The sequence below is a fragment of the Erinaceus europaeus genome, chromosome 16 (genome assembly GCF_950295315.1).
Source record: "Erinaceus europaeus chromosome 16, mEriEur2.1, whole genome shotgun sequence".
Taxonomy (NCBI): domain Eukaryota; kingdom Metazoa; phylum Chordata; class Mammalia; order Eulipotyphla; family Erinaceidae; genus Erinaceus; species Erinaceus europaeus.
The window spans coordinates 69,110,997-69,123,463 of NC_080177.1; the positions used below are offsets into that span (position 1 = coordinate 69,110,997).

General features: G+C 54.1%; 1 protein-coding gene across 1 annotated transcript in view; it reads left to right on the forward strand.

Moving 5' to 3' along the window:
- The first annotated feature begins 754 nt into the window (after positions 1-754).
- Positions 755-12,467, forward strand: part of LOC103126729 (myosin-6) — a 31,675-nt gene continuing 19,962 nt past the window's right edge. The window contains exons 1-14 of the mRNA XM_060175313.1: positions 755-1,175; positions 1,458-1,670; positions 3,625-3,768; positions 4,253-4,409; positions 4,498-4,525; positions 4,809-4,920; positions 5,155-5,247; positions 6,386-6,449; positions 7,090-7,188; positions 7,536-7,639; positions 7,731-7,869; positions 9,658-9,926; positions 10,142-10,312; positions 10,952-11,261. Of these exons, the coding sequence (XP_060031296.1) occupies positions 1,470-1,670; positions 3,625-3,768; positions 4,253-4,409; positions 4,498-4,525; positions 4,809-4,920; positions 5,155-5,247; positions 6,386-6,449; positions 7,090-7,188; positions 7,536-7,639; positions 7,731-7,869; positions 9,658-9,926; positions 10,142-10,312; positions 10,952-11,261 (1,891 nt within the window). The 5' untranslated portion in view covers positions 755-1,175; positions 1,458-1,469. The remainder of the gene's footprint in view (positions 1,176-1,457; positions 1,671-3,624; positions 3,769-4,252; positions 4,410-4,497; positions 4,526-4,808; positions 4,921-5,154; positions 5,248-6,385; positions 6,450-7,089; positions 7,189-7,535; positions 7,640-7,730; positions 7,870-9,657; positions 9,927-10,141; positions 10,313-10,951; positions 11,262-12,467) is intronic.

Genomic DNA, 12,467 nt, shown 5'->3' on the forward strand with positions numbered 1-12,467 from the left:
AGAATTCCTTTTCTTGGCAAAGGGAAACTGAGTCACAGAACTGGACAGACAATTCCCTCCCTGGGTGTCTTGGATCCAGTGCCTGTACCCCACCCCCACCCAGAACAGTGTGATTCCAGGCAGGAGAGGAGGTGATCTGAGTGGAGTGGAGAGAGTGGCCTGAAGAAGGGAGGCTGGATGCACGCCTGGGGCCTCAGGAGAAGGTGACCCCCACTCAGTGTGCTCAACTTACCCTCCAGGTTAAAAATAACCAAGGTAAGAGCCTCAAGGAGTGAGAGGTGGTGGAGGGAGGTCCTGTATTGCCACTATCTGCCCATCATGGGCCTTGGGCTAGAGGAATGTGCCCAAGGACTAAAAAAAGGTCCGGGAGCGAGAGGGGCTAAAGAGACAGACCTTTCATGGGCAAATCAGGAGGCCCTGCTGTCCTCCTGTCACCTCGGAGCCAAGGGATCAAGGGAGGAGGAGCTGCAGAGGGGTGAAGGGAGTGAGATGGGAGGGCTCAACCCCCCTCCCCAAGGACTCCAAATTTAGGCAGGGTGGTGGCAGCAGGCTATAAAGAGCAGGGACCTGAGCAGTGACACATGCTCCTTCGGACCAGGTAAGAGCGGGGATCTTGGGTGGAGAACTTTGTGACAAGCCCACAGAACCCCAGCTTAAGGGCCTCTGCCATGGTGGAGAATGGGGTGCAGTCACTTGGGCCCAGGAGTTCTGCTCAACCTGCCTCTCCTGCCGGACAAGGGCAGACCCTCTTCTCCTCTCTGACTCGGCATTTCTTCCCCACCGGTTGTCTCCTGTGTTCTCACCTTCCACACTGGCCCCCTCTTGCTCCCTTGCATCCTGATGGCTGTGGATACTTGTCACCATCACACTTTATGCCCGTGTCTCCTTCCTTTCTTCTGTGTGTTCTCTCCATCCTGCCCATCCCACTGATGCCAATGCTGCCAGCTTTCTTCCCTGCCTCTCTGCCTCTTGCCCCTAACATCTCTCCTGTCCTGTTCACATCTTGCTCTTTGAGGCTTCGTGAATGCCCCCCAGGCTCTCTCCTCCCACAGGCCCATCTCCTCATCCCTTATTCTCCTTGTTCTCTCTGTCTCTCCCTCTCTCTCTCTTCAGCTGCATCTCTGTGACTCTACCACATCCAGACTCTTCAAGATCTTCAGCAGACAGCCAGCCAGGTAAGAAACATCCTGATTTTCTCTGCAGATGGCAGAGCATGGCAAGCTGAGGGCCAGCTTGCCAGATAGCTCAGCACCCCCTCTTTAATGAGCCCCCTCATATCTCACACCACATGGACCCACAGAGAGAATCCCTCAGAGGACAAGGCTGGCAGAGCCTGATAGGAGGGCTGCACCCACACCAGCTGCTTCTCAGAGTGGCGGAGCCGAGCCACAGCAGGGACTGGGGATGCAGAGGACATATGACATCCACTGACCCTGCTCTCCCAATCTCTGCCCCAGAGGAGCAACAAGATGACTGACGCTCAGATGGCTGACTTTGGGCCTGCAGCCCAGTACCTCCGCAAATCCGAGAAGGAGCGGCTGGAGGCCCAGACCCGGCCCTTTGACATCCGCACTGAGTGCTTCCTGCCCGATGACAAGGAGGAGTTCGTCAAGGGCAAGATCGTGTCCCGGGAAGGGGGCATGGTCACGGCCGAGACAGAGAATGGCAAGGTGCGTGGGGCAGGGTACCCAGGACAGGGAAGAGACAGCAGTTGTGCACCTGCAGTGAGAGCCGAGGGACCTTGTGCCAGCGCCAGCAGGGTGTAGAACAAGGCTCTCTGGAGTAAGCTCCCACTCTCTCAGGTGGACATGAACAGGTACACCAGCCCCTCTGGGGGACATGGCCCCTGCTGAGAAGGTGCTGGGGGCTTTCTGTCCTCTGAGAAGGATTTCTATAGGTAAAGAAGGGACAGACACAATGTCCCATGCATCTCCCTTCCTGAACCTGTTCTTCCCCCATGTTAATAGTTTGTTTATTTGTTTATTTATTTATGTGGGTAGAGACAGGGAGAAATGGAGAGTGGAGGAGGGAGACAGAGAGGGAGAAAGACAGAGAGACACCTGCAGCCTTGCCTCACCACCTGTGAAGCTTTCCCCCTGCCAGAGGCTGGGAACTTGAACCTGGGTCCTCGGGCATTGTAGCATGTGGACTCAACCAGGAGCATGACCACCTGGCCCCTTCCCCCATGTTAACAGACAAATGAGGAGCATAATAATTATGCAAAGGACTTACATGTCTGAGGTTCGAAGGCCCCAGGTTCCATCCCTAGCACTACCATAAGCTGGAGCTGAGCAGTGTTCTGATCTCTCTCTGTATCTTTCTCTATGTATCTCTCACTCATAAAAAATAAGCAAATAAAATGCTTTTAAAAATAGATAAATGAGTGGTCTGGGAAGTGGCACAGTGGATAAAGAACAGGACTCGAACAGGACTCTTAAGCCTGAGGTTCAGAGTTCAGTCCCCAGCAGTACATGTACCAGAGTGATGCCTGGTTCTTTCTCTCCCCTCCTATCTTTTCATTAATAAATAAATAAAATCTTTAAAAAATAGATAAATGATAGGGCTTCTACAGGGTCAGGGTTTGACCCTGGGAGTCAGGCTCAGGGTTAAGGGAAAGTATGTGAGAGCTATCAGCCCCTCCAAGTTAGCCATAGATATTTTTTTGGGGGTCATCATTGGGGCTTCACTGCTCCAGGCTGAATGTTTCTAATAGAGAGCGAGAAAGGGGGCCAGGCAGTGGTGCACCTGGTTAACGCACACATTATAGTATGCAAGGACCTGGGTTCAAGCCCCTGGTCCCCAGCTGCAAGGGAGTAAGCTTCATGAGTGGTGAAGTAGGGCTGCAGGTGTCTCTCTGTCTCTTACTCTCTCTCTATCCCCCCTCTCTCCCCTTAATTTTTCTCTGTCTCTATTCAATAATAAAAATAAATAAAAAAACATTTAAAAAAAAAGTGAGGGAGGGAGCTGGGCAGTGGCGCAGTGGGTTAAGCGCACAAGGCGCTAAGCACAAGGGCCAGCTTAAGGATCCCAGCTCCCCACCTGCAGGGGGGTCGCTTCACAGGCGGTGAAGCAGGTCTGCAGGTGTCTGTCTTTCTCTCCCCCTCTCTGTCTTCCCCTCCTCTCTCCATTTCTCTCTGTACTATCCAACAACAATGACAGCAATAACAGCAACAATAATAACAACAACAATGACAATAAACAAAAAAGGGCAACAAAAGGGGAAAAAAAATTAAATTAAAAAAACAGAGTAAGGGAGAAAAACACCATAGCACCAAATCTCCCCCCAATGTGGTGGAGGCAGGACTTGAACCTTGTTCTTGTAAATGGCAAAACAGGTGCACTGTTCGGGCGAGCTATCTTGTTGGCTCTATGCTTGGCATCAGAAACAGAGACTATGGGCACAGGGTCTAGGGAAGTAGTAAGGCACAGGGAGTATACAACAGTCCCTAGGGTGAGGAGAGCAGATGGGTAAGTCACCAGAGGACAGTGTCCTTTGGGAGCTCTGGGGCTGGGGCAGCCAGCAGAGGAGAACTGGGGAGCCAGGCCAGGTCACGGAGGAGGTGAGTGGGTGAGGCCAGTGAGCAGTGTGTTCACCCCATGCCCTGGCCCACGGTCCCTCTGCAGACGGTGACCGTGAAGGAGGACCAGGTGCTGCAGCAGAACCCGCCCAAGTTCGACAAGATCGAGGACATGGCCATGCTGACCTTCCTGCACGAGCCCGCGGTGCTCTTCAACCTCAAGGAGCGCTACGCCTCCTGGATGATCTACGTAAGTGAGGCCTCCCGCCGCCCTCGCCCCCAGTGCCGGGAGCCTGACCCTCCAGGCCCAGAGCTTCTGCACCCCTGCACTCCGTCCTCCTCCCCACATCCCCTGGGGGCTGCCCCCCCTTCGGTGCACTGTCCACCCTCCCTTCTCTCTTAAAAAATTTATTTACTTACTTACCATTTATTTATTATTGGATAGAGACAGAGAGAAATTGAAAGGGGACAGGGAGCTAGGGAGAGAGACAGAGAGACACCTGCAGCCCTGCTTCACCACTCGTGAAGCTTTCCCCCTGCAGGTGGGGACCAGGGCCTTGAACCCGGGGCCTTGTGCATTGTAATGTGTGCGCTTCATCGGGAGTGTCACAGCCTGGCCCTCCCCCTCCTTTCTCTCTTCCTCTCCTGGGCTCTCTCTCTCTCTCACTCTGGAACCGTCACCCCCTTCCTCTTCATCACCAGTAACTGGCTCCCCCCCTTGGCTGCCCCCCCAGACCTACTCGGGCCTCTTCTGTGTGACCGTTAACCCCTACAAGTGGCTGCCCGTGTACAACGCAGAGGTGGTGGCTGCCTACCGGGGCAAGAAGAGGAGTGAGGCCCCGCCCCACATCTTCTCCATCTCGGACAACGCCTACCAGTACATGCTGACGGGTGAGCCTAGGCCCAGCCTGCGCCCCTTGGGCCCTGCACCCCTAGACTGGGCCCTGAGCCCTGAACCCCTGCCTCTGCTCCCTTCTAGATCGGGAGAACCAGTCCATCCTCATCACGTGAGTGAGCCCCACTGGCCTGCATAGGAGCTGGGGTGGGGGGACTCAGGCTCATTGGAAGAGGTGGGGAGGGGCTTCAAGTTGTGGTGGCAGAGGGGGTTGGGTGCTGGGCTTGAGCTAGAAGAATTTTGGGGTGACAGATAATGAGGGTGGTGGAAGAAGGCTTAGGAAAGGGGTTGGACAGAAGGGAGCAGAGGAGCTGGGCTCTGACAGGGAGAGGGTGCAATGCTGAATCCCGGTGGAGAACGGTGGGATTTCAGTCCTCACGGTCCCGGTCCTTCAGCGGAGAATCCGGGGCAGGGAAGACTGTGAACACGAAACGTGTCATCCAGTACTTCGCCAGCATTGCGGCCATAGGGGACCGTGGCAAGAAGGACAACACCAGCAGTAACAAGGTGCGGAGGGGCTCAGCACGAGGGGTCCAGGCCAGGCTGCTCATCACCCAGCCTGACCCCGGGGAGCAGGAGGTGGTGACAGCAGCCCCTGGCTCAGTGCCTAGAACTTTTCCCCCAGGACACACTCTGCAGGTCCCCCCACCAACTCCCCAGGATCCAACAGACCCCTACTCCCCCATCACTCCCAGAATGAGCACAAGATGAACCCCAATCCTTCCCCAACCCCTCATCCAGGGCACCCTGGAGGACCAGATCATCCAGGCCAACCCCGCCCTGGAGGCCTTCGGCAACGCCAAGACCTTGCGGAATGACAACTCCTCTCGCTTTGTGAGTGACCTTGACTATGGCCAAGTGGCCTCATGTGACCTAGACAAAAAGTATTGGGTGGGAGGGCTGTTTGCTGCTCTGCTAACAATCACTACACCCACCTGAGTGTACAATGCTCACTCTGGGCTGTACACACACACACATACACACACACACACATACACACACACACTTTGAGCCCTCTCTGCTCAAACTGGCTCCACGTTCTAGCAATTCAAGAAAAGAAATTCAGAGGTGGGGGGGACAGCTCAACCAGCAGAGTGCACATGTTACTATGCATGTGGATTCAGGTTCAAAGCCCCAGCCACTACAAGGGAGCAAGAGGCAGTACCATGGTATCACTTCTCGCCTCACTGTTACTATCTAAGATAAAAAAAAAAAAAAAAAAAAGAGTCCACTGGAGCTGAGGGAGACAGCATGATGTTTATGCAAATGACTTTTATGTCTGAGGTTCTGGGATCCCAGGTTCAATCCCCAGCACCACCATAAATCAGAGTTAAGTAGTGATCGAGTAAAAGCTCAAATAAATAGATAAATAAATGGCCACTAGGAGAAATAGAATTCTACAAGCAGGAAGCCCTAGAGAAAATTCTAGGGGTGTGGGGGGAAGAAAGAAAGGAAGGAGAGAGGGAGTGAAGGAGGGAGAGGAAGGAAGGAAGGAAGGAAGGAAGGAAGGAAGGAAGGAAGGAAGGAGGAGATAGAAGGAAAAGGAGCCCCAGGATCACCGCGGCTGTTCCAAGTGATGCTGGTGATTGACTCAGAGTCAATCGATAGGTTTCTCCTTAGAATTCTTTGCAACACCCCTGTTCTGGGAGTGGGAACAGAACACAGAGACTAACTTCCTGGTTTCCTATTTGCTCTGTGGAACAGAGGCTAGTGGGAGGATTACTGAGTACAGGGGAAGGGTAGGGGCAAACAGGAGGCCTCCTACGCGTCTGGTCCAGTGCCCTTGTTATCATCGGGAGTTCCTGGGCTCTACATGACGATGTGCATCCTTTCCCCTGTTTTACTGGTCCTACTATAACACACCAAATGTTCCAGAATTAGCCGAAGCATCTGGACTGTGTGGAGACTGAGCTCTCCATCCTGCCCCTTCTGACTTGTTCCCTCACTTTGTCCCTTTGTCCCTTTGTCCTAGGGGAAATTTATCAGGATCCACTTTGGAGCCACTGGGAAGTTGGCATCTGCAGACATAGAGACCTGTGAGTACTGGGGAAAGGAGGGTCTTGGGAGAGGGGGATGCCCACTGGGCCTCCCTATCTATCTTCTTTCCACATCATCTCTCCACCTTCTGGCCCCGTCTACACTTACCTCTTGGCTTCAGTATCTTTTTCTTTCTTTTTTAAATATTTATTTATTTATTTATTTATTTTTCCTTTTGTTGTCCTGGCTTTATTATTGTTATTGATGTTGTCGTTGTTGGATAGGACAGAGAGAAATGGAGAGAGGAGGGGAAGACAGAGAGGGGGAGAGAAAGGCACCTTCAGACCCGCTTCACTGCCTGTGAAACAATTCCCCTGCAGGTAGGGAGCCGGGGGCTCAAACCGGGATCCTTATGCTTTGCGCCATGTACGCTTAACTCGCTGTGCCACTGCCCGACTCCCTTCAGTCTCACACCCCCATCCCCACCCCATCATTTATTTTTCTCAGAGCTCTTCCAGTGGTGCCAGAGGTTGACCCTAGGATATCGGAGCCCCAGGCATAAGAGTCTGTCACTGCGCTATCTCCTCAGACCCCTCCACCCCTTATCTTTTCCCTGGCTCCCTCCAACTTGCTGCAGGATCCCTTCTCCAGAGTTTCTCTCTCCTGTCTTAACAGCTTCCCTCCCTGTTCTCCCCACAGACCTCCTGGAGAAGTCTCGGGTCATCTTCCAGCTGAAAGCTGAGAGGAACTACCACATCTTCTACCAGATCCTGTCCAACAAGAAGCCAGAGCTGCTGGGTGAGCCCAGCCCCTGCTTCCCACCCCCAAGATCTCCCTCCTCTCTGAGTCTGCTCAGTGGCTCCTTCCCTCACCCGCGGGCCTTGGCACCTTGCTCACTTGATCCTTCCTGTTCCTGGCTGTTCCCCCTTCTCCTCTGGATGGGCCACCCCATTCTTCTTGCCACACCTCCCAAGACCTTGGCTCTTCCTGCAGGGACCCTTCCCTCCAACTTCCATGACTCTTGGATTCTCTGCTTGGTCCTTGCTGACTCTCATCCTCTCTCCCTGCTCCTGTCCTCCCCTCTGTCCTCCTGGGCCCCTTCCCCTCCATGCCTTCTCCCTCCTCTCTGCCTCCTGCCCACACAGACATGCTGCTCATCACCAACAACCCCTACGACTATGCCTTCGTGTCCCAGGGAGAGGTGACTGTGGCCTCCATCAACGACTCCGAGGAGCTCATGGCCACGGATGTGAGTGAAGGGCAGTGAGTGAGGGTCCCGGGGCTTCTGGGCCACCTGCTCCAGTCGCCCACCCCCACCCACATGCCTCCTTCTGTCACAGAGTGCCTTTGACGTGCTGGGCTTCACTGCTGAGGAGAAGGCCGGTGTGTACAAGCTGACGGGGGCCATCATGCACTACGGGAACATGAAGTTCAAGCAGAAGCAGAGGGAGGAGCAGGCAGAGCCTGACGGCACCGAAGGTGGGAGGGCAGGAACTGGGTGCAGGGTCTCCCCCTGCTGGGGACATTTGCTGGGGGGAGGCTCTCCACAATAAATCCAAAAGGGTGCCTTTTGTTCATTTGTTCTTTTTTTTTTTTTCCTCTTCCCCTCCTCCTTCTTCATGGAGTTGGAAAGAAATTAAGAGGAAGGAGAGAAAGAGAGAGAGAGAGATCTGCAGTGCTGCTTCAGGGCTCCAGAAGCTTCCCCCTCTGCTGGTTGGAAGCTGGGGCTTGAAGCAGGTCCTTGTACATATTAACTTGTGCATTCGACCAAAAATGCACTGCCTGCTTTTCTTCCTTTTTTTTTTTTTTCTTTATGTCAACAAAGTTTTTCTTGAGCCAGTATGATATCACCACTCCTGGGAGACTTTTTTTTTTTTTTGAGGGTGAGAGAGAGGAAGAGTGAGAGAAAACAGAGAGGAAGAGAGAGGCAAAGAGAGAAGGAGAGACACTGCAGCACTGCTCCACCACTCATGAAACTTCCTGTGTGCAAGTGCTCCCCTATAGTGACCAGAAGCTTGAACCCGGGTCCTAATGAATGCTAAAGCACAAACTCTGCTCGGGGAGCCATCTCCTCATCCCTGAGAATGGTGCTTCCTGCAGCTTTTGACCAGCTCATTTGACAGCAGACTGCTCACCTCTTGATAGAGGAAGTGGGAGGATGCTTGAGGTGTGAGAAGCAGGTGGTCCAGGATGGGGTCATTTCCCAGGAGCAAGCTGGGTACCCACCCTACCTACCTGTCTGCCTGCCTCCAGCTCTCTCCTCCTTAGAGACAAGCCAGGCCTCCCAGACAGGTTAGCTCTGGAGGGCCTCAGGCTTATGGGGCAGAGGCTCAGGATGAGGGCTATGGTGGAGACAGCATGTAGAAGCAATGGGCAGAGACAGGGAGGCCACCCACTATCCCACCCACTCCTCAACCCCATCTCCTGTCCAGTGAGCAAGGGCCCTTGCCTCCTGTGCTCATGCCCAGAGCAGTGCCATCACTAACACGGCAGTGGTGCCCAGTCCCTGGGTGAGCCCTGCATAGGCTGTACACCATATTCTCCTGGGGAGGCAGCAGACAGGGGCCTGGATACCACTTGGGGCATCCACACATCACCTACCTCACTGGGTCTGCGTTTCTTTGAAATGGACTGAGAGCCTTTCCAGGGCTACTGCATGAGTCCTCTGAGAAGTCTGGGAGGGTAGCTGTGGATGGTGCTAGACAAACGCCTAGAAGCTTCCATTCGGTCAGTGTTGAGGGACCTCTTCCAGATCAAAACACCAACACGACAGCACAAACCAGCTACCACAAAACTCTTGACATTAAGCCAAATTTCCATGTTCTAAAGAGAGATGGGATAGTGGGTGACATATTTGGAGAGCTTCAGTGTGTGTGTGTGTGTGTGTGTGTGTGTGTGTGAGCGTGCATGGCCGCCCCCCACCCCATGTTTACCATGCTGGTAAGACCTAGATTCCCTGGTCAGTCCTGGGGTGGGAGGCAAAGGAGGGAGGGGTGAAGAACACTGGGGCCCAGCGACCACAGCCCCCACCCTGAAAAGGAGTGGCCATTCCAGTGGTGAGAAGCTCACTGCAGTGCTGGCAAAGGTCTAGTCCAGAGCCCCAGTAGATGTGAAGACGGGGTACTGTGGGGGAGAGTCCCAGTCTCCAGTGTGACTGGCACACGCTTACGTGGTGACCAGTGAGGATGTCCGAATGCTGGGAGAGGGGTTGGCTTCAGAAAGGCCAGCCCCGGGCAGGAAGTAATGCACTTGCTGCCTTTCCATCAGATGCCGACAAGTCCGCCTACCTCATGGGGCTGAACTCAGCCGACCTGCTCAAGGGGCTGTGCCACCCCCGGGTGAAAGTGGGCAACGAATACGTCACCAAGGGGCAGAGTGTGCAGCAGGTGTACTACTCCACCGGGGCGCTGGCCAAGTCTGTGTACGAGAAGATGTTCATCTGGATGGTGACGCGCATCAACGCCAGCCTGGAGACCCGGCAGCCTCGCCAGTACTTCATAGGGGTGCTGGACATCGCCGGCTTTGAGATCTTCGATGTGAGTTGGGGGAGGGCCCTGGGGTCAGGGGAGAGCAAGAGCTCACAGCTGTGCAGATGCACAGTCCTTCCTGGGGGGCCAGCTAGACGCCCAGCCCAGGGCTCTGCGAGTTCAGAGCCACCGGGAAGGCCAGTCACATCCAGGCTGACCCCTGGCCTCTGGGGCTCCCCCACGCACCCAGCCCCCCTGATGGGGCCGCTCCTCCCACCCTCTAGTTCAACAGCTTCGAGCAGCTGTGCATCAACTTCACCAACGAGAAGCTGCAGCAGTTCTTCAACCACCACATGTTCGTGCTGGAGCAGGAGGAGTACAAGAAGGAGGGCATCGAGTGGGAGTTCATCGACTTCGGCATGGACCTGCAGGCCTGCATCGACCTCATCGAGAAGGTGCCCGCCTCCTCCGGCCGCGTGCAGCTCTGCTTCCTCCAGGGAGTGGGGCTGAGTAGCAGAGGCACCCACGCCCCAGTGTCCAGAGCACTGTGCAATCCTGGCACCAGGCGGGGGTGTGTGGGGTGGCTCCTGAGAGAGGCCTGTCCCAGGAGCCTAAGAGCAGATACAGGGAAGCTGGGCACCTCCTGGAAGACCCCAACTAGGGTCTCCAGAGGCTCTGCCTTAGACAGCCCAGGAGCAGGAAGTAAGTTGGGGGCAGGGAGCAGAGCTTGTAAGAAGGCACCATCCTCATTCATCCCCAGCACCTCAGGGTCTGGATGGTGAGGTGTGAAGCTCCTGTAGCCTCTACCTTCTCAGACTCCTAAACCCACCCCCCAACCAATCAGAAAGACCAAGAAATTGAAAGCGATAAAGAAACACCTGCAGCACTGCTTCACCATTAGTGAAGCTTCCTTCCTGCAGGTGGGTACTAGGGTCTTGGTCCTGGTAAATCAGACAATCTTGAGCCCCATTTGGTGGAGAACTATACACTGAGCCAGAGTCTGGCACCCCCACTACTCTAAGGACCCCCAAGCGAGTATCTAGCCCTGCAGGAACGCTCCACCTGCTGACTGGCACTGCCCCCTCCACCCACAGCCCATGGGCATCATGTCCATCCTGGAAGAGGAGTGCATGTTCCCCAAGGCCACAGACATGACCTTCAAGGCCAAGTTGTACGACAACCACTTGGGCAAGTCCCACAACTTCCAGAAGCCACGCAACATCAAGGGCAAGCAGGAGGCCCACTTCTCCCTGATGCACTATGCTGGCACTGTGGACTACAACATCCTGGGCTGGTTGCAGAAGAACAAGGACCCACTCAATGAGACGGTGGTGGGCCTGTACCAGAAGTCCTCACTCAAACTCATGGCCACGCTCTTCTCCTCCTATGCCTCCACTGACGCAGGTAAGGAGGCTGACACCGCGATGCTGGAGCATTTGCTCAGAGGCCAGAGTAATTCTGGAGGCTGGAGGGAGCCTGGGAGCCCAGGGAGGGAGGTGTGCACCTCACTTTGCCATGTGTCCCTTCACAACCCTGACCAACGGGAGGGCCCTATGGGCAACACGTAAATCTGTGTCGGCCGGCACAGAGCCCACAGCCAGGGTCACTGAACCTGGGGGAGAGCAAAGAAGCCCCAATCACAGATGGAAGAGGAAGAGTGTCCTGAAATGCAGCTGAGCATAAGGACAGCAGGAAGTGGGAAGGTGGAAGGGCGTGCCGGGCTGGAAGCACACAGAGTAGAATACTGACACAGTGCCTGCTCTGAGCACGCCTGTAACTCGGTTCAGGTGCTTGGACTTCACCTCATTTTTTCCAGAGCACTAATAAGCTCTGATTTATGTTGATACAGGAGATTGAACCTGGGGCTTCAGAGCCCCAGGCATGAGAATCTCTTTGCATAACCATTATACTATCTGTCCCAGCCCTACCTCATCCTTTTTATAGATGGCCTTCTTATTTTTATTTGTGTTTTAATTTATTTTGCCAGCAAGATCACTGTTGAAGTTCAGTGCCTGCATGATGAATGCATTGCTCCCAGCAGCCATTCTTTTTCCTTTCCTTTTTTAAAATAGAGACAGAAATAAATGGAGAGAGAAGGGGGAGAGAGAGAGAGAGAGAGAGAGAGAGAGAGAGAGAGAGAGAGAGACCTGCAGCCCTGCTTCATTGCTCGTGAAGGTTTCCCCCTACAGGTGGGAACCAGGGGTTTCAACCCGGGTCCTTATACCTGGTAACGTGTACGTGCAACATGGTACACCACTGTCTATCCCCATATCCTTTTTTACAATATGTATTTATTTATTGTGAAAGAAAAAGATCATGAGAGAGACTACGAAAAAGCTGCTCATTTCTAGCATAAGATGGTACCGGGGGCTAAGCCTACAGCCTCTAGGGCCTCAGGCAGGCAACTGGGGCTGTGACAGACTAAGCTAGTTCACATGTCCCTGACCATAGTTCTTTACACCTTTAGAGGCAGCTCCTGTCCTGCTCAGGGGGAAAAGTGGGCTTTGGAGAAGAACTTTCCCAAAGCTACAGAGCCAGTGGATGGCAGTGAGTGAGAGCCAATGAGTAGCAGAGTACTCCCCATGTCCTTCCTTGTCAAATTCTGTTTTT